The sequence below is a fragment of the Lonchura striata genome, chromosome 10 (genome assembly GCF_046129695.1).
Source record: "Lonchura striata isolate bLonStr1 chromosome 10, bLonStr1.mat, whole genome shotgun sequence".
In the NCBI taxonomy this organism is placed as follows: Eukaryota; Metazoa; Chordata; class Aves; order Passeriformes; family Estrildidae; genus Lonchura; species Lonchura striata.
The window spans coordinates 15,841,627-15,869,454 of record NC_134612.1 but is presented as its reverse complement, the minus strand read 5'-3'; the positions used below and the strand labels follow the sequence as shown (position 1 = coordinate 15,869,454).

General features: G+C 45.6%; 1 protein-coding gene across 1 annotated transcript in view; it reads right to left on the bottom strand.

Moving 5' to 3' along the window:
- Nucleotides 1-14: 14 nt before the first annotated feature.
- Nucleotides 15-27,828, bottom strand: part of MB21D2 (Mab-21 domain containing 2) — a 61,027-nt gene continuing 33,213 nt past the window's right edge. Inside the window, exon 2 of the mRNA XM_021536859.3 lies at nt 15-3,675. Within this exon, the coding sequence (XP_021392534.1) occupies nt 2,411-3,675 (1,265 nt within the window). The 3' untranslated portion in view covers nt 15-2,410. The remainder of the gene's footprint in view (nt 3,676-27,828) is intronic.

Below are 27,828 nucleotides of genomic sequence, written 5' to 3'. Positions count from 1 at the left end.
AAGAACAAGGTGGATACTTTTCAAAATGTTTTTTTAATTAAAACCAAAAAAAGGAGCACACACCAGAGCTTGACATGGGCTAGTCAAACTGCTGGTCACCAGGAGGTTGAACTGGCATGAGGAAGGCTGTGTTTCTGCATATCTCAGGAGCACTGGCACAGACAATGGGTCTCCTGGGAGAGTACTCTGCCTGCCAGGCTACTGCTGCTTTGTGCTGAGCAGATTTCTCATGTGGTGATGGTAAACTTCATCCTGCAGCCCAGACTCTTCTTTCAACAAGCAGAAGTCTCAGAGACTGGGGAAGAAACCATTTCAAAAAATCTGCATTTTCCACGCAGTTCTGGAGAGGATTCCCCGTTGTTTCTCCTGCCTCCCCCAGGCAGGTTTCACAGGTTTACATGGAAACTCATCTTTGGCAATAGCCACAGGGGCAGGACCCAGCTCTGCTTCTGCTGAAGTCAATCCATGTCCTTTCCCAGACCAAACTGCAGCTGCACTGGGGCTCATGATCAAGAGCCAATTGTGCTTTAATGTTTAATCCTCATCCACTCCATCAGGCCAGCAACTTCTGAGAGCTTCTTGTAAGTGTGTACCAGTAAATTCAGGTAAATGTGAACATCTTGGCTATAGCAATGGGGTGAAGTTTTCAATTATGCCCAAGAGATGGAGGAGCTAAAGTTTTAAGACATGACTTGGGCACTAGATCAGGTATTGAAACCTCCCTGCCATCTAATAAAGCAGTTGCCAAAGCTGTTGGTGTGCTGCTCCACCAGCCTGGTTTCTTTACCACAAAGGCTGGACTGAAAAAGTGACACATTTTTCATACACAATTTTTATCAGTTAGAATTTACTAGATATGCACCTCATTTGTCTGTCAAATATTTTAAAAATACTTCAACCTGCTCTAATAATCACATTTTAACACATGCATCAAGTTTGGATCAGAACAGCGTCTCTGGGATAATCAGTAAGCCCAAATTGCTGATTTAAGGCCTAAATATCAGTCACTGGCTAGCCAGCCACAATAAGTCACTCTATCCTTGAACTCTTGGAATTATTTTTGGCTCAGACTAACCCTTGTTACCATACATCTTACCCTACACACAGAAGAAAAGTGTATCTGTTTTTCAAGGCTACTTTTGCACCACAAGTTTACATACAAACACAACTTTTGCAAACATGAGACCAGAGTAAGATCTCCCACGTCCCAGGGTGAGTCAGAAAGTTCTCAGGAGTCCAGGGAATGGTAACTGCCAGAAAGGATCAGGCCTAATACATGCATTAGAGAAGCAAGGTAGCTCCTTTGCTGGAGGTCTGGCTGATTCATTTTGCACATACCACTGCTTTAGCATTACATCCTTATCTAATGGTAAACCTGTTTCAACAACATGCAATACATATTAATGCAATATGCACTGCAACACACAATACGCATCCAAAGAAATATGCCAATGCAAAACTCTGACTGCTCACACATAGCCGGGCTAACAAGGAAGTCTTTTACAAAAGACAATCAAGAAATCACCTGAAACCATGAGACCGGAGGGGTCCCAAGCAATCAGCAATATTGAGACCTAAACAGATGCTAATTCATGAAAAAAACACAAACAGTGGGACTGAGGTAATGGCAGAGATTTCATTAGTGCAATTACATTTAAAATGGTATGTTCTTTAATAGAATTTAAATAAGGCTTTGAATAATTACACACACTAAAACTAACATTCCATAACCTTATTCCGCATGGAAAAGCAGCAGAAACAACCCTCTGGACTGTACAAGGTCCAATTAATCAACAATTACATTCAAAAAGTAGATCAAAACAGAAACAACTCTTTCCCCAAAAAGCTTCATCATCATCTCTAAAGTCAGCTTTCTCCCCTATATCAGAAATGTGAAGAACAGATGAACTGGGCTTCAGCCCAGTAGATTTGGCCTCATCAGATTACCAGCAGTGCTTTCCAACCCAGCCTCTCCTCATTTCTTTAGGGTGATGGAAGCTCATGGAAAAAGAAGTGAATTTCTGAAGCAACAGAAGGTGAGTTGTCCTTTCTCCCAGCCCAACAATGTACATAAATTATGGAAGCTTGGAAAAAAACCCTACATTACACTGTGGCTTGTGTTTACGATGCATGTCCTCCTTTAGAAACTACTCACAGACAATGGGGCAGAGTGGGTAAAAAAAAAAAAAAAAAAGCAGCATATGAAATAGTAATATAGTGTTCCAAAATCTGCATTGTCCTGCAGAAACAGGATTTATAATTTGTTCAGATTGTTCTCACCAGATCCAATCTATGCTGGATATGTAGAAACCAAGAGACTAAGTCATCAAGGAAAACCAAATTAAAAAACCTGCACGCTGCAAGAGTTTTTAAAAACAAAACAAAAATCCCAAGAAACACTGACGAGAGCTCAGAAAAATTTATCATCAATTCTGAAGTGGGGCCTTGTGACATCATCTGGATTAATGAAGACAGAGATGGACTTTCCGGGGTTCTCAGTCACTAGCTGCTGCAACTTTTTGGCTAACCGGTCATCAGGCTGGTTGGGGTCCCCTCCATCGGACTGCGGGGAGGGGATGCTGGTGGTGCTGCCCCGCCGCTGCAGCTCCAGGGTGAGCCTGTTGGCTGCCTTGACGTGTTCGATGGCAGTTCGGAGGTGCTCGGCGGGGTCGGAGCGCACCGAGGACAGCTTCCGCGCGTGGAGCATGACCGTGTCTTCCGAGAGGTGCTCCAGCATGTTGCACTGCGGGATGAAGTAGTTAGGGCACATCTTGTTGACCAAGCAGTGCTGGAGATCATCAATGAGACCCAGGAGGAAATGGGCGGCATAATCCTCCTGGGCCAGGTAGCTGGCTGGCAGCCTGTCACAAGCCCACAGCATCATGCTCCGCAGGTGATATGGACTAATGGCTTTGGGGCGGGACAGCAGTTTGATGATGATGGCTTTGCAGGCCTGGTAGGCTTGCATGAGGCTGCTGGAGATGCACTTTTTCAGCTGCACTTCACTCCTGGCAAACGACAGCCTCCATTCATTGTCCTTCTTCCCCTTGTAGGAACATGCAGGCACTAAGTAAAACCCACTTATGACTTCCTCCTCCGTGATCTTCCCATCCCAGAAGTGGTTCTCCATCAGCCAGCTCTGTGCCACAGCTGGCCAGCCTTTGAAGGACACCACAGGGACAATGTCATACAGCATGCGGCTGCTGCCCACTCCTAAAATAATGGATATGATAGTCCCGTTCTTTTCTACCTTCTCCACCTTTGGCATCCCTCGTTGGGGCTTTTTCTGGATCTCAGAGAGCACAATGCTAATGGATTCATAGAACCAGTCTGCAACTTTTGTTGGGGAGAAGAAGTAATTGGTAGCTCCATTGATATGGTCCACGATTGTGCAGCAGTCCTTCCACTTGCTGATGGTTCCTTCGTCGAACAGGCGCAGGCTGAGCCAGGAGTGGCACAGGGCCGAGTGGCGCATGTCCAGCGTCACCGGCTGGTTGCGGTCGTGCAGCTTCAGCGCGGGCACCAGCAGGGTGAAGTCCATGTCGTAGTCTGTGCCCCGGGCATAAACGTTCAGCTCATCGAGGTCAATGTCCACCACGCCTTCCCGCACGCCGCCGGACAGCAGCAGGTACTCGTTGGCTACAGGCAGCTTCTGGTCGAGTTTCTGAACCATGCCTGAAAAAGACAGAAAGAGAAGTCCTTTCAAAAGAGGCAAACAGATCCAGGATCTAACCAGGATAGGAACCCATTCCATGCCCAGCAGGGAAAATAGCAGTCAGAGGTATCTATAACTTTTGGTTTTGGTGGCAAAAACATACATCAGGCCCAACATTTGGACAACCTTTGGTCTCACCTGAATCAGGGCAAGGCCTTCCCTGCATTCCTGGAATGTGTGAAGTCCATCCTAAACATCACATTCCAAGCAATGGAAAAAACCAGCACCCTCTGGTGAAACACAGCAAAGCTACTTCCAGAACTAAATGTAACTCTTTAAACATGTACTAAACTAGTTTTTCACCATATTGACATTCGTTTCCAGAGTATCCAAATGTTTCACCAACACTCCATAGAGAGAAAAGAACATTAATTGACTCACTGTTCTTATTTTCTCTCTGGTGTAGAAAAAAGCTGGACCAGCATTAGGGAGTTGGTTTATTCATGAGTGAATGAATAGCTACAAATGTTAGTTCAAGCAGGTCTGATTTTACAATCTGCTTTACATCTACTGATGAACAAGACAACATGAACAAAAGAAATGCATCCTTCTCTTATGGGTGAATGAAGCAGGTTAAATGATCAGGTAATTAGAGAAGCCAGCCCTGAAATTGTCTCTTCAAGCTGCAATGACATAAAATATCTATCAGCTCCCTAGAACACAGACATGAAGACAGATTTTTACTTTCAGCACCAAAACCAGACACGACATTCACTCTGCAGTGCCCATACCATTTGTACAAAGCCAGCTTTTCACTGGGAATTCTATAAATACACCCCACTGTACTGTGTCCATAGAACATGAACAGCAGACTGGGAAGAGACTCTACATGGAAGCTGAGATATTAGCACCTCATTCAGTGTTCAAATTAGGCTTAAAATCGAGCTGTGCACTTCAATTGCTCTGCAGTCCTGCTCCTGCTTTCTGGGCTGTTTCACTGCTGGTGCTCCTCTTGTGGTTAAATGGTTTTTGTTACTTCCAAACCTCAATTCAGCTACCACACCTCAGCCATGATGGAACAAAGGCCAGTGGTTCTGAACGGAGATGCTGAAGCTGTTATAAGCACTGCAAAAGGGATAGATTTTATTCCTTACAAGTACAAACGCACTAGTTTCTGCTGGCATGCATTCCTGACTCCAAGGAGTCAGGAATATTCTGAAAGGCAATATGGTTTGTTTACATCAAGCATGGTCAAATGAACAACTTCCATTAAATGGAAGCTAGTCTTAGAAAGACAGCAGGAGGAATAACTAGCCAGAGGCATAACAGAGTGAACCAGAAAGCTGCCAGTCACTCTGTCAGCCCAGAAATCACAGGCAGACACATCAGGAATGTGAAACACAAATGATCAGCACTACAGTCTGAGTACCCATCCTGTCACAGTCCCAGTGACTGCAGAGCCTTTTCTGAGGTAATGCATCCTTGCAGGATCACAGACACCCTAGCAGAGAGCAGCAGCAGCAGCCCAAGGCACTGAGGGCTGCACCAGGCTGAGTGGCACTGCTGAGCTTTCAGAGAGACTCACCTGTCCTTTCCTGCACGCTAGGACAGCAACAAGGAAACACTACCTGCATGCACATAGGTAAGCCATGACCAGAGCAAAATCTAAAGCTCTGTGGACACTGATTCCTTGGGAAAACCAAGAAGATTGTAGGAAGAGGTCTCTGTGTGAAGCAGAATGTATCTTGGGGCAATGTTCAGTGTACCTGAAACCTCCCATGTGAAATTCCTTGTTAAATACACTTTACCTGTTTCATTCCTTCCAAGAGCACTGGACCCAGTCCATTTTTCTGTACTGACCTGGGATGAATTTCCTGCCATGCAGGCAAGGACTTAAACCCTCCTATTTCATGCAGCTCTAAGGGCTGTAATAGAGGGAAATAGCTCTAAAAGAGTGCTAAGAAACTCTTCCTGCTAAATCCTGAGCTAATCCCATTCTGCGATCTTGCCACATGCTGCCCTGTTCATCCTCAAAGGGTAATAAGTAAGAAAAGCTTCTGTCAACCTCAAAAACATTTTCTGAGGCTTAGACACACAGTGAGCTATGTTACCCTGATCTGTGGAGCAGCAGAGTCTTGCACAGGCTTCTCTATCCCAGAGGCCAAATAACTAGCAGTCTCTCTTTGGCTGTACCCAGAAGGAGTTTTTTAATGGGCACCTAAATTGACATGACTTCTGCAGACACTACTGACACACTGCCTCTGAACCCTGTCCCTGAAGCAGTGCAAGCAGCCTTAGTGCTTTACACCTCTGTTAGAAGTTGAGTCCAATACCCATAAAACCCATGAAGTAGAGTCTGGATCAATCACACCTTAGGGACAAGGAGCAATTCCTCTCCCCCCCCCCCCCCCCCCCCCCCCAAAGATTAATGTACTACTGGCCCTTACTGTGGGGAAGCACAGCTATTCATGGTACGAAGGGTTCTGATGGCCCATCCTGCCTCTACACTCAGCCAAAATTTCCCCTCAGGACAGTGGTCTGCCATGCAGATCTGCAGATGTTCCTGAAATAGGCAGACAAAATGTAATTATCCTACAGAAAAAAATGTTCATATGTATAGGATTAAATAAGGGATGCATTTTTCTAAATATTTTTAAACTTAAAGAATGAAAAATGCTCTGCAGTGGACCCTTTGCACCAGAACTTCTATCCCAGAGTTTTCAACTAAAAAAGAAAATCTGGATTTCTCCAAAGAGATTCCCCACTACAAAATCTGCTGTTGGATGAGTTGCTCTCCTTTGTCCTTAGATGGGAGTTGATAGTCTAACCCCATTCAACCAGCAGCAAGTGGGACTCAAGCCCTGCCTTCTGTACACTGTCAATGACTCACTTGATTTTCCCTCTCCAGAACTGTAGACCTACCAGCAGAAGAGAAATACTGAAAAATAGTAAGGAAATGGTTACAGGAAATGATCTAATATATCATCAATATCTCTCTACCTGGCTGGCTGCAGTTTAAACTCAAACCCTTGAGCTCTGCTTGGCACAGCATTTCCCCTTCAAGTCCTGAACCAGCAACATCTGCAGCTCTGCCACAGAACAAGAGAAGGAATTTTTGCTAAATGATCACAGCAGCACTGCTGATCCAACTGAAGTGGTGGGGGAGTTGAGATAAAGTCCCCTTGAGGAAAGTATATTTAGAATAGGCATAGAATGTTCTATAAATAGTTGAGCTGGCCAAATTCAGGATTACCTAAGTCTTTAGGGGTTTGCAGTGTCTTCAAACTGCCCCCCTTGCTCACAAATCTATTTAAAATGTGAAGGGATTCAAGGAATCCCATTAGCCAACTCTGTGTGCCACACACTGTGTGTCACAAAGCTTTCACCCCAAGCTTCCACAGCCCATGAATGTACAACAGAAATAAGCACTCCAGTTCAGCAAGCATGTAAGTGCAAATACAAATAAAAATACCAAGACTGGTACTCAACCCAAGTACTTAATAGCATCAGTGGGCAATTTGAGCTCTGTTCTTTTCATCTCAGTCCCAGGACCACCTGGGTGGAGAGGCAATAGGGGTTACAGAAAAACTAATTAAATTTATAGAGGATCTGTGGAGTTGTCTGTAAAGGCCAAACTAGAATTTGTAGGGTCAAACACACAAAACAAATTTTAGCTGAAGGACCATCTCTCATGGTATTAAAGTAGGTTCACTGATATATTAGAAGTCTCTTGCTGATACCAGGCAAAACACATAATTTGCAGTAGTACCTTTTGTGACACTGAAAAGGTTGTTTGGCAAAGCTAAGTGAGAGACTGGTGTACCATTGCCACTTCTTTCTAAAGGAGTTCTGTTTTTCTAGACATCAACTAATTTAAGATCTTCCCAAGCTATTAAATTCGGCATTCTAACACATGAGTATGCCTGCAAGCATGAGAAAGGCAAGGATTGTAAGAATCAGGAGCACCACCTGTAGGCCAGGCTTGCTAGTTGATTTACTAAACATGAATTCAGAGGAACACAAGTGAGCAAGTGAGTTCTATCAACTGTCATTCCTTTGTTGTTTCTTCAGTGTCAGGGAAAAAAAAGTATTTATTTCTACTTCAAGGACTAAGATACAAATAGAATAAAGACAGAGAAAAGAGATTTTACATTATATAATACCTACATTTGGGACACATCCTTGAATGAACTGTGACTCTGATGCAGATGACACAGAGACTATTCTTCCCATTAAAAACAAAACAAAACAAACAAAAAAACCCACACAATGCAAAGATTACAGAATTTAAGATTATCAGATTTCATTACTATTGCAGTGTGTGCTGGGATCCACTACTAATTCATGGCTAGCTTTGTGTAAATAAGGAGGAACACACAGATTTGTCTTTGAAGAAACTGATCACAAGAAGAATACTACATAAAAACTTATTTCTACCATGTGCATTTCCTAATTCTGGGTTCCTTCTTAAAGTCTTTTTTCCTGACACTTTAGATGTGCAACCATTGCCACCAAAAGGAAACATGGCAAAACAAGATGCTGTTCTGTTAGTCTGACTTGTTCTCATCAATCTGAATGGGGTGATGGTCCAGGCAGTGACTGAATCCAGGGAGGCTTTTCCTACATGGGAAATAGAGAGAGGTCAAAGGAGCAGTGGGGGGCTCAGAAAGGTTCCACAGAGGAGACTCAGCAGAACCTTGCACACAGAAGAAGCCTGTCACAGGAATTCTGAGAGCCAAGCTAGACCCAGGCACTAACTGGTGTATGCCCCCATCGAGTTCCCTGGCAGCCTAATACAGAAGGGATCTTTCTTATATATGTGATCTGTTCTATAGGGGAAGCTAAGGACCACTCACATATCCTACTGTCTCCCTCTTTTCTACTGCTGCATAAACCTTCCACAGGACCCAGAATGCATAGTCAAGGCTCTTGATTTTTCCTCACAGGTTCACCCTTTTTGATGCATAACCTCGAGAATGCCTTTTTTCTTCCATATGAAATCATTACCATTCTGCAAATCCCAAGGCCTAAGGAAGTCTGACCTCCTGGGTGATCAGACAAAGGCTGCTGAAATGAAAGATTTCTGCAGAGGTCTCCCAGCTATGCCTGAGCAGTGTGTGCTGAATTTCAGAGGCTTCTTTAAGACAGGATGAGAGGCCACTCTGATGCATCTGGACTGCGCAGATTCTTCTGTTTCCCTTGGTAATTGCAATTCTATTTATGAGCAGCACAAGTTTTTGTTACGCAGGAGAACTGGAAGAGTCAGCTCTTTAGGGGAGTCTTTAGTTACAAAGCACATTTTGAGAGGACTGTTGGCGGAAGCAGGCAGGGGGTGGGAAAAGAGTGGGGAGACTGAACCATGTGATACCAGTTTAGTGAAATATGGGATGCAAGGGAAGGAAGCTGCTCCTTGCAGACTGATACACCAGCGTCCTACTGATTCTGCTCCTTTTAGAAATCTTGTGACATGGTGACAGAACACACTGCAGGACGACAGCACCCCCTCGTAGACGAAATCAGCTTCTTCCTCCAAAGTCTTCTTTAAAAACAATATTAAAAGAAGTGTCCCATTTTTTTTCCATTTTTCATGTGTCCTGGTGGAAGCCACCCACCTTGCTGAAATCCTGTCTGGCAATGGAAAGGGGTGTTTCATGGTGCAAGCAGGGAAAAAAAAAAAAAAAAAAAAGGCAAGAAAGAGCCCATATTCAAAGGGTGAGCCTGTACAGTGAAGAGTGGTGCTGTCACAAACATCTAAATCCACTCTGGCACCAAAACCAGCAGCAGTGTTTCTGTAGTGATCTGCTTGGCTAAACCAGTCAGGGTTCAGAGACCACAACAGCAGGACCAGACTGCTCCCAGAGCTGGAACCAGCATTTTCAGAGGAGCCCCTGCATTGCTGTGCACCTCTGCTCTGGGCAGCAAGAGTCTGAGAGTCAGTTCCAAACTCATGCTGGGTTTCCAGCGTGCCAGTCTGCTTATTCAAGAGTCTTATCTCCAGAGTCATATCAGCCAAACTAAGATAGGAGTGATGAAAGGTGAAAGCCTATATGGAATATGAAGTGCAAGTCAAAGAGGTGCTCTAGGGTCTGAAAAATGTGGGTAATGAAGTCTGAGAGCAGCTGGGAAGCAAAACAAAAGGAACAGGGGATAGCTATAAGAGGGGATAGCTATAAGAACAACTTGCTGCTACACCCCAGTTAACATTGCACACTGTGTCCATATTTTCAAACGTGCATAAGACATGAAATTCCCTTTGGAAATGGCACAAGATACCATCTCTCCTGGAACTGCAATGCCAGAGACAAAATATGCCAGGGGACAGATTGTTTTAACAGTTCCACCCTCTGGGACTGAGAGTGCACATTTGGCAAGGGCTACGAGGGTCTAGATGGGCCATTTCTGCTCACACCCCTACAGAGCACTGCTAAATATTCAGCAAGATGTTACCCTGGGGGAGACTCACCAGGATTCCTCTCTTGGATCTGATTACAAGGTAACAGTAGTGGGCACAAACCAGGTTGAGCATCTTGAGTACAAACACACAGCTTGCAGGAGAGGCTGTTCTGCCCTTGTTTTTCCTAGTTCCTTCCCTGTTACTGAGACCCTCACAAGAGCACAACAACCTCAGAGTGGTAAATAACATGTCTTGGCTCAGGCAACTGCTGCTGAGGGCTTTCAGAAGAGTATTAAGAACAAGGAAAGTACAGCATAATAATTTTCCCTCTGCAATCTCCAAGCATTCTCTGACTTTGCTATTTCCCAAACCAGAGGCAGTATTTGAAGCTTTGTTTGTAATAGCACTGACAGACTTATCTGCCTGGAACGTCTCTCATTGCTTTGTAAATCAGTTATATTTTTGTTATAGTCAGTGCCTTGCAGCACCGTGTTTCACAAAACACATCAAAAGGACTTCCTTTTGCCAGCTTGCTAGGAAATTAAGAAAATCACCTAACCATGGGACCTTCCATAGATCACTGAAGATCTTACACAGCTTCATCAGTCATCTTTCTTCCACATTGAAAAGGACAACTTATTTAAACTTTGTTTAGCAGACTGTCCTGATCTGCAATTGTGTCGGCCCTGGTACGGCTGCACTCCAGTGAAATGAGATGGCCAACACTGCATGACACATGAAAAGGTGACTGCTGGGGAAATGCCTTCACAGTCCTCAGAGAAATACCTCAGCAGCCTTGCTTGCTAAATAAGCCTCACTTCTCTGCAGGTTTGCTCAGTGTAATGGAGTCTTCCTCCCCAAAATTTAATTTCACCTTCACGATGTTCCCCTTGTAAAAGCCAACACCAATCCCATCATGTCACAACGGGTGCTGCTGACACCACAAAAGGACTGTGGAAGTAGGACAGGGTAAGCTTTGGGAGACTGCACAGGGGAACAAAGTCCCCAGCCTCCCTCAGGCTCTCATCCCAATCTGAAGAGTCAGCGCCAGGTGCCTCTCACAGAAAACACGTGGCAGCTCTCCACTGATGAGCAAAGCCATTCCCTTCCAGACCTGGGAACACATTCTCCTCTCACTCCAATCAGCACAGGGCACAAGTACATATCAGACAGAACTTGACTCCAAGGTTGAAAAAACATTTTGGGCTCCTCTGGGATGGTTTTGCATTCTCAATTACTGCCTGGTACCTTTCTCCCATCCTGAAAAGGCTAAGTTGCCACACCACTTTATGTTCTGGTGCCACTGGGTTATGCACAGAGAAATGCCACCACAACTTCACATGCTCTAAATAACGTAAGAGCCTCCACTGTAAATGCACTTTGAGCTGTTCTACCAAGACTCCTGCTTACAGCTATCCAACACACCAGAAATTCTCACCCCAGCTGCTAAATTACCAGCTTGCTTTCTTTTCCTTTAGTAGTTGTTTTCTACAAAGATAAGTCACAGCCAAGGCAAATCACAGCACCATTCCTTATGAGCTGGGCCTGAGCTAACACTGCTCATCCTCAGGGCCTGCCTTTTCCATAATAACAGCTCTACCTTGCAGAGCAGCAGGAGATTTGTCCTTGACAACAATTCTTCAATAAATCATCCAGAAAAGCTAACCTTACATGTGGAGTACACGTGGTGACTAACAGCATCAGGGAGCTGACAAATAACCACAACTGTAATTCATGTCCTTAATTTTTCCTTAAACCTTGGCTCCTGGGGTCAATGACATGATCAGAATGGCATCCCTTTCAATAGCTTTCATTCTCTTAATCTACCAATAACAAAATCTATTTAGGTTTATACAATGGGACAGGTCAGAAAAGAGGGAATGAAGGATGATTCCAGGAAAGCAGCCAAGCACCAAAAGAGTGCTGGAAATCCTGAGTTCTCTGAGTACAGAAGGAAAGCAGGTGTCTTCAGAAGCCTTTCTGAGGCATGAAGTAGAGAAAATTACATGACCAGAATCTTCTCTCTGAACCTTAGAATTCACTGGACTCCATCTGCACAGACCTGATCTGGCCCCTTTGACAAATCTGGTATCCAAACACTGGGGGAAGACAAGACAGATAGGCCAAATATGGCTGAGACAACAATGCCAGAAGCACAATATAATTTTTCTCTGTCCTTGCACGTGAGCATGGATTGGACTAGTGAGATGAGGCAGGGAATGCAGATCCTTGTCAGAGAGTGCTGGAATCAAAAAGGCTTAAACAATACAGCTGTGTCTGAGCTCATGAAGCTAAGAGCAAACTTTTCTGCAGCATTACCCAACTTCCCACCCACCACTGAGAACATGGCCAAAGCCATGCGGGGCTGGATCAAGTCACCCATAGGAGATGCTTTTGCCAAAGCCCCATATGCAGCATCAGCTGTACATATGCTGGCTGGATTTCACATTCACGCAAAATTCCTCTTCATCCACATCACCACAAGAAGTTGATACAGGCCAAATTTGTTGTTAGCAGAAAACAGAACAGCTCTCCTGAGGTGAATGGAAACGTCAAGAGCATTTCTCCTCACTTTCCATGGGAGACAGGCAGAGGAAAACCTAAGCACTCCAAGCTTGCCTGTCCATGTCCCATTGTTGCTATCATCTTACTCCAGCTTCATCTTGCAGAGGTCGTATGTGACAGCACACAAAAGCCAGCAGAAGTTTCTAACCAAAATCTCAGATTTTACAGCTTTTTTTTTTTTTTTTTTTTTTTTTTTTTTTTTTTTTTTTTTGTAGGTAAGCCCTGTCATCTGTCAAAGATCACAGCAGGAAACACTGTGTGGATTCAATCTCCATCAAGCACCAAGCCCACAGCCCCAGCAGCTGTCAAGGATCTCTTATCCCTGCAGCACAGGCAGTGGCCAGGAAGCATGGAACTGAATAATTAGAGTAAAAGAGAAAGGGAAGAGCAGTAGGGTAGAACCTGGACCACCTTGTGTGAAGGTGTGCAGTAAAATGCCACTGTCATTTTGGCACAGGACAGCAAAGGTGAAATGCAGCCACCAACATTAAGAAGTCACATTGCCAGGTGGTCCTGAAAGATGCAGGTATTGCAGCTGCCCTCCCTCCAGTGTGAGGTGTATATTGGCTAGTGGGAAGGAGGAGCTGGTGGAGCTGGCAGTGTTCACTGGCCAATGCCCTGAAAGCATCTGCAGTGAGATGAGGGCTGTATTTTTGGAGTAATTCTCTGTTACCTGGAGCAGGGTTTGAAATGCTCTTTGCACAGAACTCCTATCCCATTTTACCCACTCTGCTCACTCAGAAGAAATTCCAAGAGAACAACCACATCTGTTGCAAAGCCTTTTTGTGCTCACCTGGAATGAAATAAAGCCTCACACACATATTTATTTAAAGAAAGGCCTGGTGATCTCTTGGCTCATCAGGATGAAAGTTACATTGCAAGGTGAAGGAGGAAGGAGAAAGCAAAATTGTTGCTGATCAACTATAAAATACGTGAAATATGTTCCAGGAAGCTGTCTCCACCAATAGCCTAGTCCCAAAGCAATGTCTCATCTAGAAATCTAATGGAATAATGACATGAGCAAGATTTGGGTCCAGAAACTGTCAGAAATGTATGCAAAGGACCTCACAAAGTAGGACTTCAAAGTCTTCTTGTAACAGAAAGCTGATGACAATCAAAGCTCATTTTTCATATCTCATCTCATATCAGGGCTGCTTCACCTTCCTGACTCTGAAAGCTCAGGTGAGCAGAATCCCATTCACCAATGCCCTCATGTTTGAGGAAGCAGTGTCCCCAGCCCAAATATACGTGAAAAGACAGGTCATGAAATCACAACAATGTCTCCCCAGTTTCATTTTCCCCAGTCATTTTTGCAAGGTGGACAGAGGAAAGGCAACTACTGCTCAGAATCCAATAGAAATATAATTCAATAGAATAGAAAATTCAGTTAGCTCACTTAGCTTTCCCCTGAAAATGTGACAACTGGAAATGCTCTGTTTACACTCTATTTAACAGAGAACCTCATATAACTCCAGTAAAATGCCCTAAGGAAAAACCACAATATAATGGTAGAATTTGCCTACCTGCATTTGGAGTTTCTTTCAAAAATTAAAGTACCTTCTTTATTGTCTTATACAGTGGTAATCTGGAATTTTAATCCTACAAGTTCCCTTTTACATACAATCATGAAAAATGCTAAAAACCTTTGCTCATAAAGAATCCATGCTCAGAAGAGGCAGGTACATGTAGAATATAGATCATTCAAATGGATTCAGTAATTAGAAATCTCACCTATATTTTATAGATGTTGCTGTGAAAATACTTCATAAAATTTCCCTGTGGTATATTCAGCTCCCGCAAGGCTTGCTATCCCTTGTATGAGATAGATATTGTTTGAATACAGTCCTGCTACACAGAAAGTAAAAAATAACACAGTGCTTGCTGGTTTCCCACTGACAGCTGGTCCCCACACTGTGATTAACAGACAAAGAAAGAAGATTACAGACTGCCTAAATTTGCTAACACAGTTTTCAGAATTAATTGCATGAGGTAGAATCAGGAATACAAGGGTGTGAGCTGGTCCTGTAACAAGGGTGCTTGTCCCTGAAGTCAGACAGAGCTGAAGTACAGCTCATATCCAGGAAATCGGAGCACAATCCTACTTGTTTGCTCCTGGCTGCACTTTAGGAAGGAGCTGGCAGAGGCAGAGACAGACAAATACTGGTTTGCAGCTGAAGCCAAGCATCACCAAAGCACAGATCACACCCTGAGCTGCGCTGCTGCCCTGGCTATACTGTCCTACCTGTGCCCAGGGAGACCTGCCTTGGATGATGGGCTGGGCCAGGGTCTGAGGCCCCTGAACTCTCTATTCTTCTTGCCTCACAAACAACCCATGGGGAGGAGGAGTGTAAAAAGACCTTTCAGATTTCCTTCCCAACTTCATGGGGTTTGGGGCACTTCCTAGTTAAGCTCAGGGATCAGCCAGCTCTTACCCACAGACACAGCCCAGAGGAAGGCAAAAGTATGTGTCTGGCAAACAGTGTCTGGCATCCTCTGCCTATACAGAGGGCACCACTAGGAGGACCCTGCAAATTTTTTGTTTCTAAGACACAACACACTGCCCCAAATTATATTCTGAGTATTCAAAAATTAAGTAAGAAATATTGCACAGAACTTTGTGTTTGATGAAGAAGCAGCACTTTGTCCCTTCCCGGAGAGATGGCTCATGAAATCACAGTGCTGCTAAAACATCCCTGCTTTCCCAAGCTGAGGACATTCTACTTTGCTGCTGGTTCTTTCAATCACCATATTGAGTTTTAATTCTGAAAGGAATGAGGGATTTGTTTTAAAAAAAAAAAAAAAAAAAAAGTGTGTCTGCTGCTAAATAAAATAGATACTGAGAGATAAAAGAAACAATGGGAAGGATTCCACTAATTGATGAAAGGAGTGAGAGGGATTTGTCTTTACAAACAAACTGTAGGTGTGCTGATAAATAACGCCAGATATTGAGAGATGAAAGAAACAATGGGAAGAACCATAAATTCCATAGGAGTTCCACTGACTGACACAAGGAAAAGAAAAGGAGGGGATACATTAGAAAGCAGTCGGAGGTATTAGGCGTTCAGGGAAGTCTGTACCTCTGAAGCACCTCAGCCAATGGGGAAAGAGAGAGGGACATGCGGCCGGGAAATGAGGATAAAAAGGAAGCTGCGTTCAACAAAAATTAGCGAGACCCCAGGGGAATGCCCCATGGCCTCTCCCTTTATTCGAATAAAGTTACAGTACTACTGCGTCTCCTTTTTGGACATAAACCTCTGGTGCTTGCAGATTAATCTTGCTGACAAATCTGACTTCAGGCTTTACTGGCAGTTCCACCGCCTTCCGGAGCAGGAGGCGGCACTCGGCCGTGCCGCGGCGCGCTCGCTGCCGGCGCCGGGGAACGCGGAGCCCGGGCGGCGGAGCGGCGCTCCCGGCCGGCGGCAGGGGGCGGGAGCGCACCGGGAGAGCCGCGGCACAGGGCACAGGGCACAGGGCACAGGGCTCAGGGCACAGGGCACAGGGCACAGGGCACAGGGCACAGGGCACAGGGCACAGGGCACAGGGCACAGGGCATAGGGCACAGGGCACAGGGCACAAGGCACAGGGCACAAGGCACAGGGCACAGGGCTCAGGGCACAGGGCACAGGGCACAAGGCACAGGGCACAAGGCACAGGGCTCAGGGCACAAGGCACAGGGCACAGGGCACAGGGCACAAGGCACAGGGCTCAGGGCACAGGGCACAGGGCACAGGGCACAAGGCACAGGGCACAGGGCACAGGGCACAGGGCACAGGGCTCAGGGCACAAGGCACAGGGCACAGGGCACAGGGCACAGGGCTCAGGGCACAAGGCACAGGGCACAGGGCACAAGGCACAGGGCACAAGGCACAGGGCACAGGGCACAAGGCACAGGGCACAGGGCACAGGGCACAGGGCGCGGAGCCGCGCACACCCCACAGCCCTCCCCGCCTCCCCACGGGGCTCACCGGGCACAGCCCGCTCCGACACCGTCACAGCTCTGAGACCAGCGCCAGGCTACCAAACCCCGCTCGCTCCATCCCTTTCACCGCCTCCTCCGGCAGCAGTGTACGGGGTGGGAGCGAGATGCGGCTTTAAGAGGGGATAAGCCAGAAGATAGACACCAAACCTGTCTACAAATCCTATTTAATGCCAGATTTCCAGCTTGTGACGACTGAAGGAAAAGGCCAGCATTTTGTCTAAGCCATCTGTACACAGCTCCTTTTGTGCCGCTCTCTTTGAGTATTTATGCCACTTTGCACAGCAGCACAACGGAACAGGCAGCGAGCACCACGGCTTCAAAGGAGAGCAACTGCTGTTTATAGAAGCACTGTCAAGAATTTATTGCTAATGCATTGTGATAAGTTATGAAAAGAGAATGAATCATTGCTGGTAAATTTAGTTCAAAAATTAGATTTTCTATTTCTTCATCAAAAACCAAGTAAACTCTCAGCAAGCACAGAGCTGCCTAGGAGCAGTTCTTGTGTTCAGTGGAAGCAAGTAATTCAGTTTAAGGACAGAGCCCTCCAGAGAGTCAGATTAAAGGTGAAGTCAACATCTAACTAATCCATTTCCCTTATTTATTTTCCTCCTCAGAACATAGTGAATGCAAAAAAAAAAAGTAATCTAGCAGCATTCAAAATTAAATGCAAAGGGGATCATGTAGGAATACACATACACCCATGTATTGAAGAGCGGGGTTGGGATTTTGAAACTGTTTCAGGGCAATAAATAGAGAGTCTATCTGGAAATGGGGGACAAGCAGAAAGCATTAAGAAAAAAACCCAACAAAAACCGTTGTAAAGTCGTGTTTGCATGTTTTAATCCAGTGTATAAGATTTCTGAACAAAATAGATTTAAAATGCACCTAAATAGCAGAGACAAAGGAAGACAAAAACAGCTTCTTAGTCAAAGGAATTATTTCTATTTTGTTAGTGTAACTTCCAGAGATTTAAAATACAGACCCTCCTCTACGGGCAATCTGCTGCAGAAAAGGGAGGAGGTTACAGCATGATTCCACTTGTAGGACCAAGATTCATCAAACTGTTCATGTGTCAGCTGAGTTATGGGTTCGCAAAGGAACAAATTCAGAGTGGGAAGCGGGTGCATTTAATGTGTTTAATTAATTGAATGTGTGTGCTCTAACAGCTGTGAACATCAGGCAACACAGAACACATCTGGGATAAGGGGACATCAAAGGAACAAACCCAAGCACCCTTTGAGTCTACAGAAATAGCAAACTACCACCACAAGTGCTGTGCTGGTAACACTGCCACTGAGTGAACTACAGCATCGTGCCCAGCAAGAGCATCAGCTCTCAGGGGGGCTGGGTATCTCCTACAGACACTTCTGAAGCTGCATTTAAATAGCTATTGTCACACCCACACTGTAGCTGTAGGCCAACAAAAACCTTAATGGAGGAGACAAACATGTATTTTTCTGCCCCAGAACACTCCCTAGCCTTTGAACACTGCTCAGACACTGCCATAGGAGACACTGCTGGGATACTCTCTTGCTGGCTCCAGACATGCACATCCAGAACCAACCTACCAGCAAGCCTATTTCAAGCTGTAGAATTTATTTCCAAGTATTGGACTGTGATGCAGGATGTCCTGTCATGTTCTTTCCCCCCTGCCCCCAACCCATATGCAGCCAGGAGTCTGAAAACAGGGAGGTGAGTGGTAATTCTAAAGCTTCATATCTATTTTCCCATTCCACTCCAGTTAAAAGGAAAGGGCCCAGCCCCAGCAGTTAGTGTGATGGACAGGGCATTTGTTGCAAGGGGCTGGGTGGAGGTCCAGTTTAAGGATCATGGGAGGAAATTCTCTCCTGTGGGGAAGTCAGTATGCAGGGACAACACAAGGGACACATCTGGAAAACAGCAGAGGAAGCAGAAAAAGTGAATGAAGTGGCAAAGAGAGCCCTCCTAGGGCCATAAAAGTTCCTGATTCCAAGAGGAATTCTTGTCAAATCTAATAGGATGTGGTCTGGTTTTAAAGCAAAATGGTGGCAGTTCAGAAAACACACACAGGTTTTAAGCATTGAACAGCAACACTCACCAGAGCTCCTTAACTTTGGTGCTCACTCTGCCAAGGATAGATGAGCTGGGCATGGAGCAGAGAGGAGCCAGAGACTCTGTAATTCAGAATCATGCTTTTGAAAGCCCCAAGTATTTCATCTCAGTGGCCTGAGACCAGAGCTTGTGTAACAGAAGAAACAAATGTGGAAACAAGTGAAGCAAAGACTGGTTACAGCAGGAGGAAATGCAGGAATTGGGCTTTGGGGGAGCCTGCCCTGCTAAAGAGCAATCGCTTGATTGCACGAAGGACGAATGCTGGGAGATGTCTGAGTCTCCTGCCTGCTTGAGATGCTCAGCACACAAACAGCCCTGGCTCAGTGAGCCCCAAGCCACAGCTGCATTCCCCACACCAGTGGGTGAAGTGAGAGCAGCCCCTCTCACCTATTTCCTCTCCTGCTCAATTGAGCTGAGCTGAATGTGTGATCATCACGCAAACCTTGTATCCACTGCAAGCCAAAGCACTTTTCCTGCTTTTCCCCACAGGATCAGAGGCTGCTCTGCCAACCCTTGTGTTCAAAACCTGGAACATGAACTTAGCCCATGGAAATATGGAAGGAACACGAGGTCCATTGCTTGTCCCCAAGCTAAAGCTGCCAGATTGCCTTCCTGACTTCCTTCCCCTGCTCAGAAACAAAGCTGGAATTCTCACAGCATCATCCACTGGCTCCAGAAGCTGGAGTTTTAATGACAGCATAAAATTTAACATCACACTTGATTAAAAAGAGAAACAAAAAATGATTCTGAGTTGGCACCACTGCAAGGCGCCCTGGTGGCATTTTGCCCCCTGCACTGGAAAATGCAGGGGCACATCCAACCACAAGAACTTGCACAAACACAGCTCGGGTGTAAACCCCCCTGGCCCCTGACTGCTCAGGGCAGAGCTGGTGTGTGATGGTGACAGCCAGCCTCTCGGCCCTGGCAATGGCATGACACGCCAGCAGCCTCCAGGGTAACAGTAGAAGATATTTTTTACCTCTTCTCTATTGTTTCAAATGTGTGTCTCCACACAGCATCTCACTGTCTGCCCTTCAAGGTCACACACACACACCATTGAGGCAAGGGCTGGGACAGAAAACCACACCACTGGCAGAATGGATGCTCTTCCCATTTTATGTCTCTTAAAAGCAGTTAACCTGAAGCAGAGAGAAAAGGGATCAATAAATGGAGGAGCTGCAATCTCGTTTGGGTATCTCAAGAGCCTGGCTTTTGGCTATTTTCAGCAAATTAGTGTGGGGCTCTTACACACTTATTTCTGCTCTCTGTGAGGTGAAAGCAGGACTGCTGCCAGCTCCCTGACTCATACAAACACAGGGGAGGAAACATAAAACAAGCTGCCGGCTTGCTCTTTCCCAGGGCTTAATCACACCCTTTGTAACTATTTGATGTGCCTGCTCCAGCACATCCAAAGCTGCAGCAGGAGAACAAGGGCTGGGGCTGGGCTTCGACAGAATTGCTGCCAGCACCCCATCTCAAACTTCCCACTGAACTGAGAGAGGAAAATGGAAATCTGTCTACACTTCTGAGACAGTAGCTCTCAACAGTCGGTGCCAGCTGGGCAGAAATAACTGTTATGTTTTGTTACAAACCATTTTTGGCTAGGACATGCAAGAAGATCCATTCTTGTCCAGCATCTCCATCTACCAACCTAACAAATACCTACAGAGTTGTTCCTCCCTAAGTCTCCAAATCCTGAGCCACAGATATGTATTTATACTGGATTCAAGTTCAGATACTCAGCAAAGTTGTGCTGGAGGTGCTTGAGAAATGCTCAGTATTTGTTATTTGGCCATATTGCCAATTCTTGTCTTCTTTTTCTGAAAATCCAAGTTTCTGGAGTCCTAAGGCAGGGCAAAAATCTCAGCTTAAATTTATGAAAAGAAATTAGCAACTCCTATCCATCACAGCTGCAAATAACCAAAAATACCCTGAAGGAGATGAGTCCCACTTAAAAGTAGAAGAAAACAGAACAGAAATAAAAATACACCAAGAGCATTTAATTTTAGAGTCCAATTCAGCTTCTAAAGTTTCACAAACCAGCTCACTGCTATTCCCTCTAAGCTTTCATTTGGATGGCTGGCATCAACTCTCTCTACAAATTTACTGAGTAAGAAAATGGCAAAATGAAACCCACTGGGTCTCATATAGGAAGGGAGATAGAGAGATGGCCCTGAGGAAAGGGACAGAGGCATCCCATGTATTGTTCCCTGGGACAGTGATGTTCTGGGAAAAACACTCCAAAAAGGAGTCTGCGTGCAGCCCTAGGGATGGCAGGGGCAGGGTATATTCTTCCTTGGACAGAGCTTCCTCCCCTGGAGTGCAGTGCAGCTTTTCCCAGCACTGGTCCCTGTCTTGCTGTGATCTTCTAAGTGTGCACTTTCACATCAAAAACTCTGCTGGATCTCTGACATCCCTTCAGAGTTCTTCCACACAGGCAAACTCCCTCCAGACTCAAAGCAAAGCAGCAGCAATGTACACTTGTACTGGAGGTGTTAGAAACACACAGTGAGCAGGGAAGAAAGGCTCTATTCCAGGGACCATTTCCAGCCAGGTCCTGCAGTGCAGCACAATTTGGGCGCCTCTGCCAGGGAAAGAGGTTTCCAGGAGCTGAGAGAGCCCTGACTTCCTCACCAGCTTCACTGCTGGGCTCCTTGCTTGCTTCCCTGCTCAGCATGAGTCAATTATTCCCACTGGAGCATAGTGCTTGCCCCACTGGGGCATCTGGAAGAAGCATTCACACAGGGTATTGCTGTGACTTGGTGCAAAGGGGGACAGAAAAGCAAGCTGAGTTCAGCAGTTCTTCTAAGGCGACACATCCCAGCATATTCAAAAGCTGGCTCCTGCTTTCCCTTCCAGCTACTGCCACAGCTCTCACAACCCCACACCAGGGCAGGCCAGGCTCTGTCCAGGGCTCTGCCCATCCCCAGGCTCCTCTGCCTTCAGCTGACGTCCCAGAACATTCCCTGGGACACTGAGCAAAGGAAGGGGACAAGCCTGTCAGTGCCCCACTTCAGCCAGCTCTCAGGACTGCCAGAGCTCTGCTGATGCCCAGAGCCCAGCAGAGCAAACCTCTGCAATGCCACGCTCCAACACCGACAGCTGCAGCCTTCATTGCTGCCTGAGGATTATCCTCCTCTGACCCCCCTGCAGCTCCTCTCTGTGATCTGCCCACCCCATTCCACAGCCTGGCACAAGGCCAGGTCCTCTGCCTCCAATCTCCATTACTCCATCTGTCCAAGTCCTGGCCTTTTCCAGCACCCTTCTGATGCTCCAGGGGCACAGCTGCTCAGCCCCAGAGCCTTCCACCCATCAGACATCCCCCAAAGGGCTCCTCAGGGGCTTATGGATACTGACAAATCAAAATTTTGAACACCATGCTCCTTGAGACCACTCATTTTATCTTCTCCCCCATCTGTGTGCACACAGGGAGCCAAGAGCCTCACTCCCTCGCTATTTCTGGATGTGGGCAGACCCTCCTCTGCCTGTGCTATTGAAGATGTCTGACATAGCAGACAGGCCAGGGCCTGGCATTTGGTTACCTTTCAGGCTCTCTGCTTAGCTTCTACCCAGAGATAACAGATCCCTGCCAAGAAACTTAGTTGTCTAGGAGACCACTTTCAAACAAGAGTTTGCTAGAAACGATGTTATTATCTAGGGTAGCACATCTGCACCGTGGAGCACTGAGGTTAAGTGCCTGCTAGCTCTGCCTCAGTTAAAACACAGCCTCAGAGAGAGAGGGAGAACATCAAAATGAAGTTGGCAGCATAACCAAGTCCCAGAGTTCATAATTTCACATACATACAGGATTCCCTGGAGGTACTGCAAGGTCACCAAAGAGAGCTGTGCTCCTCCTAGTGTCATGGCTCAGCCTTCCCCTCACTCGCTTACACTGATTTAATAATCCAAATTCAAGCCAAAATACAAAGAAACAGATCCTAGCCTTTCACTGACATTGACTGTATCTCCTCTGGGAACTGCATATTTCAGGTGGCAATATTTAACCTAGAAACAAATGAAAGCAGAAGCAGCTGTACAGGGAGAGCACAAGAGCAGACACGTGGGCTGGGACGGGGCTGAGCAGAGGGCTGGCAGGCACCTAATGAAAGATGCAGCCGAAGGGCATGCAAAAAGTTTCACTCTGTGGATGCAGTGTTCTGGCTCCCACTGCATGTTTCCTGCCAGTCCCTGTAGATCTCTACAGCAATAAAAGCTCCTTTTTCATTTGCCCCTGCCTTCAGCAATAACAATTCCTATTTTCTCTGCTTCCTTCTTCAGACACTGGGTTAGTTAAGAAGGAGAAATCTGCCACTTCCACCACTCTTACACTACAAATAAAACTCCCTCACAGCAACTACCAATAACTTCACCAACACTGAAAAGGCAGCCAGAAAACAGCAGCCAGGAACAAAGAGTGCATGTGGGTGATAGGGAAGAGTTACCCTGCACATAATCTTCAAATCCAACCAGAGATGAAGCAATTGAAGGAAAGGAAGGCATTTGCAAAACTACCAGGTGTCAGCTGATCTATTTCTAATTGCCTGAAATGACAGCTCCTGACAGCATGAAGCTAATCTTACATCTCGGGAGAGGAGTTTCAAAGGTAGGAGATATTTCCTGGCACAGGGAAAAAGCTGAGCAGGGAATTCAGGTTATAATGCACATAACAGAGTGGGAGCCATTTTAGGGTCTTCAATCACTTATTACAACACAGAGCTTTATTTGGTGCAGCCTCTTCCATACAAAACATGTAAAAATAGCAACTGGTGAGACATGAAAATCAAAGATAGTGAGCTTGTGCCAGAGACATTTAAGGGCAATGATGATCTGCTGTTATGGCTTCAAGCAGTGATTTAAGTCTCCATAATTAATTCTTTGCTCTACACCGGACATGAATGAGGGGGGAGGTATCAAGGGTTATAGCTCTATCTTCAAGATAAAACAAGCCTGAAAATGCACTGGATGTAAAGGAACAAAATTTAGCAAAGAACTCAGAATATGAAGTTGAGAGTTTCATTCCATACCAAGTTTTTGCTCAGCTTCCTACCATAACAAAGATCTAGACAGTTTAGAATCCTATGCAGTTTGTCTAGAAATGAAATTCAGTGCTGATTTATTACATGGCAAAGTCTTCTCTGAAGAATATTTCACTAAAAGGGCAGAAACTAATAGCAGGTAAATTCTTTTTACCATATACATTTATTGAAATCTGAATTCAGCCCTACAGGGTCAGACTAAAGAATACAATAAAATTTTAAGTGCCAAATTTCTTTTATCATTTTTTTTTTCCCAGGAGACTGGTCGCGAGAATTTCACATTTTCTTCTCAGTAATGTGCATTTAGCATCTCTGTCAATTTGTATAAACTCTAAAAATTATCACACTGAGAGGCCATCTATGCCCTCAGCACCATGGTGAATGCATGGTGACTCCCTTAACCTAAGTAATAAGTTTTTATCCTGGGAAAACGTGTTCACAGCCCAGCACCAAAAGATCATTTGGTCCCTTACTGGGCCACTGGAGGCCCCTAGAATTAATGCTGAGTGGAGGGAAAAAGTAACCTTAAAGAGAAAACAGCAACCTCAGAAATATGCTTTCTGTGAAACAGTGGGTCTTAGAAAAAAAATAATTGGAAAAAAGGTAAAATTTGTCCTCCTCTGTGATGAATTCTGTGGTTTTTTAAATATCAAATAAATCCACAGAGCAGTACAGAAGACAGAAATCCACTATGGCCAAGACTGAAACATTCTGAAATTTGAGTTCTTTTGGAGTTGAAACAAAGGACGTAAATCTCTGAAATTATCCACAAGAGGAAAAATCTAAAAATATTTCAGGTACTTAGGTACAGGAACAGCAAACAGAAAATAAACAAAGCATTTCAAAAACTTCAAGTGTTCTGTTCCAGAAAAGAAACATCAAATCTCATTATTTTTCCTTTAGCATGGAAAACCAGGGCAATGCAGTCTTGTGAGATGGAAAATGATCAAGGGTTTTTGCTACAGCTCTGCTTATCAGGTGTTTAAAACAGCTTCACTCCTCCCCTCTGCTTTCCCGAGCAGGATGCTCTGGACTGAGAGGCCAAATGGTTGGCCAAGAGCAGCAAGGTGAACTTTTCCTTTTGGTGACCCCAGAGAACACCAAGGGAGAGATGGTGTGCCCAAAGGAGGGGTGGTGTGCCCAGGGGATGGGTGGTGTGCCCAGGGGAGGGGTGGTGTCCCCAGGGGAGGGGTGGTGTGCCCAGGGGATGGGTGGTGCCCTGCAGACACGGGAGGTGGGTTCCAGCCGACACAGCGGAAGCCCCGGCCAGGGGCCAGGCGTGGTGGCCCCAGCCACGGGACAAAGGGAACAAGCTGGAACCCAGCCAGGAGCACTCTGCCAAAGCTGTTTGCCAGAGGGAAATCCCAAAAGACTATGGCCTGGAGCCAAGGATGTGAGGACAGGGAATTAAAGAAGTCCATCTAAAGCTGACTGAACTTCTTTCTCCTCCAATGCGGTGCAGTGTCCTCAGGACCGATGGGGTCTTTCTGTGGAACAGATGTCAGGATAAGGAGTGGAGCTCCTTTGGAAAAACCCAGGAGAATGGATGGAAGTATTTGTGAGGGTTTCTCATCCTCAACACAAGCCACTCCTTGTTTTAATGACAAATGACCACACAAAGCAGTGTTTCCACACAAAAAAAAATGCCAGTGTCTTGTGCAGCTAAGTGACATGTATGAGCAGGAGCACCACATAAGGACTTAGGAAAGATTTGGTGCCAATATGGACCTCAAGCAGCTGGTTTGGGACCATAAAACAGGGCTGGATTTTCCACAGAGTGGGAAAGGATCCAGACAATACAAGTAATTTCTAATCTGGGAAAGTACGACAAAACCAGAGATTTTGGTATCCACAGTTCATACCAGGACTTGGCCCCCTTTGCTCAAAAAAAACCCTAGAGATACTCAAACAGAAAGAAATGAGACAGGGATATCAACCAAAACCAATTAGCAGACTCCAGCCAGAAGGCAGAATTATCCTTGCCATTACTGGCATGCTGAATTTCAGCTGCAGATGAAGGCTGGAAACTTTGACAGTAGGAGAAAATCAGCTTCAGGGCTTCCAACAGGCAGATCCCAAACCACACAGTTAGATTTATTTAACAAACAAAATACATTACAAACTAGCATTTTCTCTTATCACTGTTAAGTGGGGATTTTCCAGGCTTTTTTTGTTTTTTTTTGGTTGTTTTTTTTTTAACTCTGTAGTTTCCTAAAAAATTCCAGGGTAGACACTGAGTTTCTTAGTGAATATATAGCCTCCAGTAAGCTTACTTCTCCCATCCACCTTTCACAAGCCCTGGAGCAGTTGAATATTCTTTTTTAAAGTTAATTGAGTTGGACTGAATGAGCAAGATGTCAATCAGCAAAGCCATCAGCATGTTCTCAGGGCTCAAAATCCACAGGGGTGGGGCAGAAATGAAGAGATGAAAAGGATGTGGCATATCCATCCCCAGGACTCAACAGATCACTTTCATGAGATACTTCCAGGCCAGTTATCCATGCTCATGTGTATGTGTGGGCATATACATGTTCTGCCCTTTCTCAAGATGCAGAGCAAATAGTAATCCAAAATAGCTCCACTGACATCCTAAAGATTTCTCCATGAGTAAGATACAACTCAGTGAGAGAAAGGACACCAAAGATAGCCTATAGCAAGTCTGTAGCTCTCCTATCCTGGATTGATTTATTAATTTCTTCTGTGCTGGTGATTATAAAGGGGGGGAAGGGGGTGAGGAGACAGAGACAAGGCCCTTGTGTGCAATGAAATTAAATGCACAGCAGCAGCCATCATTAATGATGCATTATGGAGTAACAAAGAGAGCCTGGCTGATTGACACTCCCTAACAAGTTGTGTATAATAAACACTTCTCTCTAAACAGAAGGTTCCTGATTATGGGATATGTTCCCCCTCATGTTAATGATGATGTTTATTGTCATAAACGCACCCCACTTGAAAGGGGAGTGGCACCCAAAATAAAAGGAGGATTGACTGGGAGATGCTTGATTGAAGAAGCCACGAGGCCACCTTGCTGAGGTCTGTACAGAGCAAAATGCACACGGCTGAAAAGTCATCCAGGAAAATAAATGACTGTAAAACAAGTATGAAGATCAGGGGCATGGATGCCCAGGATTTAGCTTCCTCAGAACAGGATCTGGACTGAATTTTTATGATCAGCTCTAAATAGGTAAGTATTAGTGCAGAACCTTGGTTCTACAGCACATGAGCTTCTACATAGAGCACAGAAGCTGCCTGGGGAACCTGCTTGGGGGTACAGGCAGCAGGGCTCACCCACACACCCAGAGGAGCACCCTACCACGGGAAACAGGCTGCTTTCCTTCTCTCAGCACCAGCCTGGCTCAGGGGGTGACAAAGCACACCTGGAGCATCAGCACTTACCCAGGACTGCCCAGTCTGAACTGGTGGGGATCCAGCCAGCTCATGCTGACACATTCCTGTCCCCCAGGATCTCACTTGCTCTCAACAGCTCATCCTTCTCCCCCCTGATAACTCTTAGTGCAATCACTGTCATCTTCCTTCATCCCTCTACCAGTACTCACTTACTCTTTCCATTTGACCCTAATGATTAGAGGCTGCACAGAGCTCGTGAGAGTCCATGGGTGACAGACCACAAGCCACTACTGGCTGGGTTCAAGCCACAGCCCCTCAAGCAGGTGGAATCCAACCCAAGGGCTGTAGGGTCCTCAGAGGACCAGAACACATTCCAGGCCACTCAAGCCATGTAGAACCACACTAGTTCAGATTTCCCAAACCCTGTCTCACCAGCAGAGAATTTATCTCCAATAGAAACAGGGTAATCTAGTGAGGGACAGAATTCTCTCAAAGGAAGAGCTAACTTCACTGCAGGGTTTGAACACGTTTTGCTCCTCAGGACTGAATCTAAAATGAAATGGGATGAAAGGACCCAAGCTCAAGAGAAGCAGAGGGATTATTCCTAACAAGAAATGCTCACATTCAGAAATGCATCTGAGCAAGCATCCCAAACAAGGCCATTTCCAGGCAGTTCTACAGGCCAGAGGTTAGGCCCTGGAGCATGCAATGTGGAAGGCTGCTGGAAGACGTTGAACAGGGAGTGTAAACTCTGAGT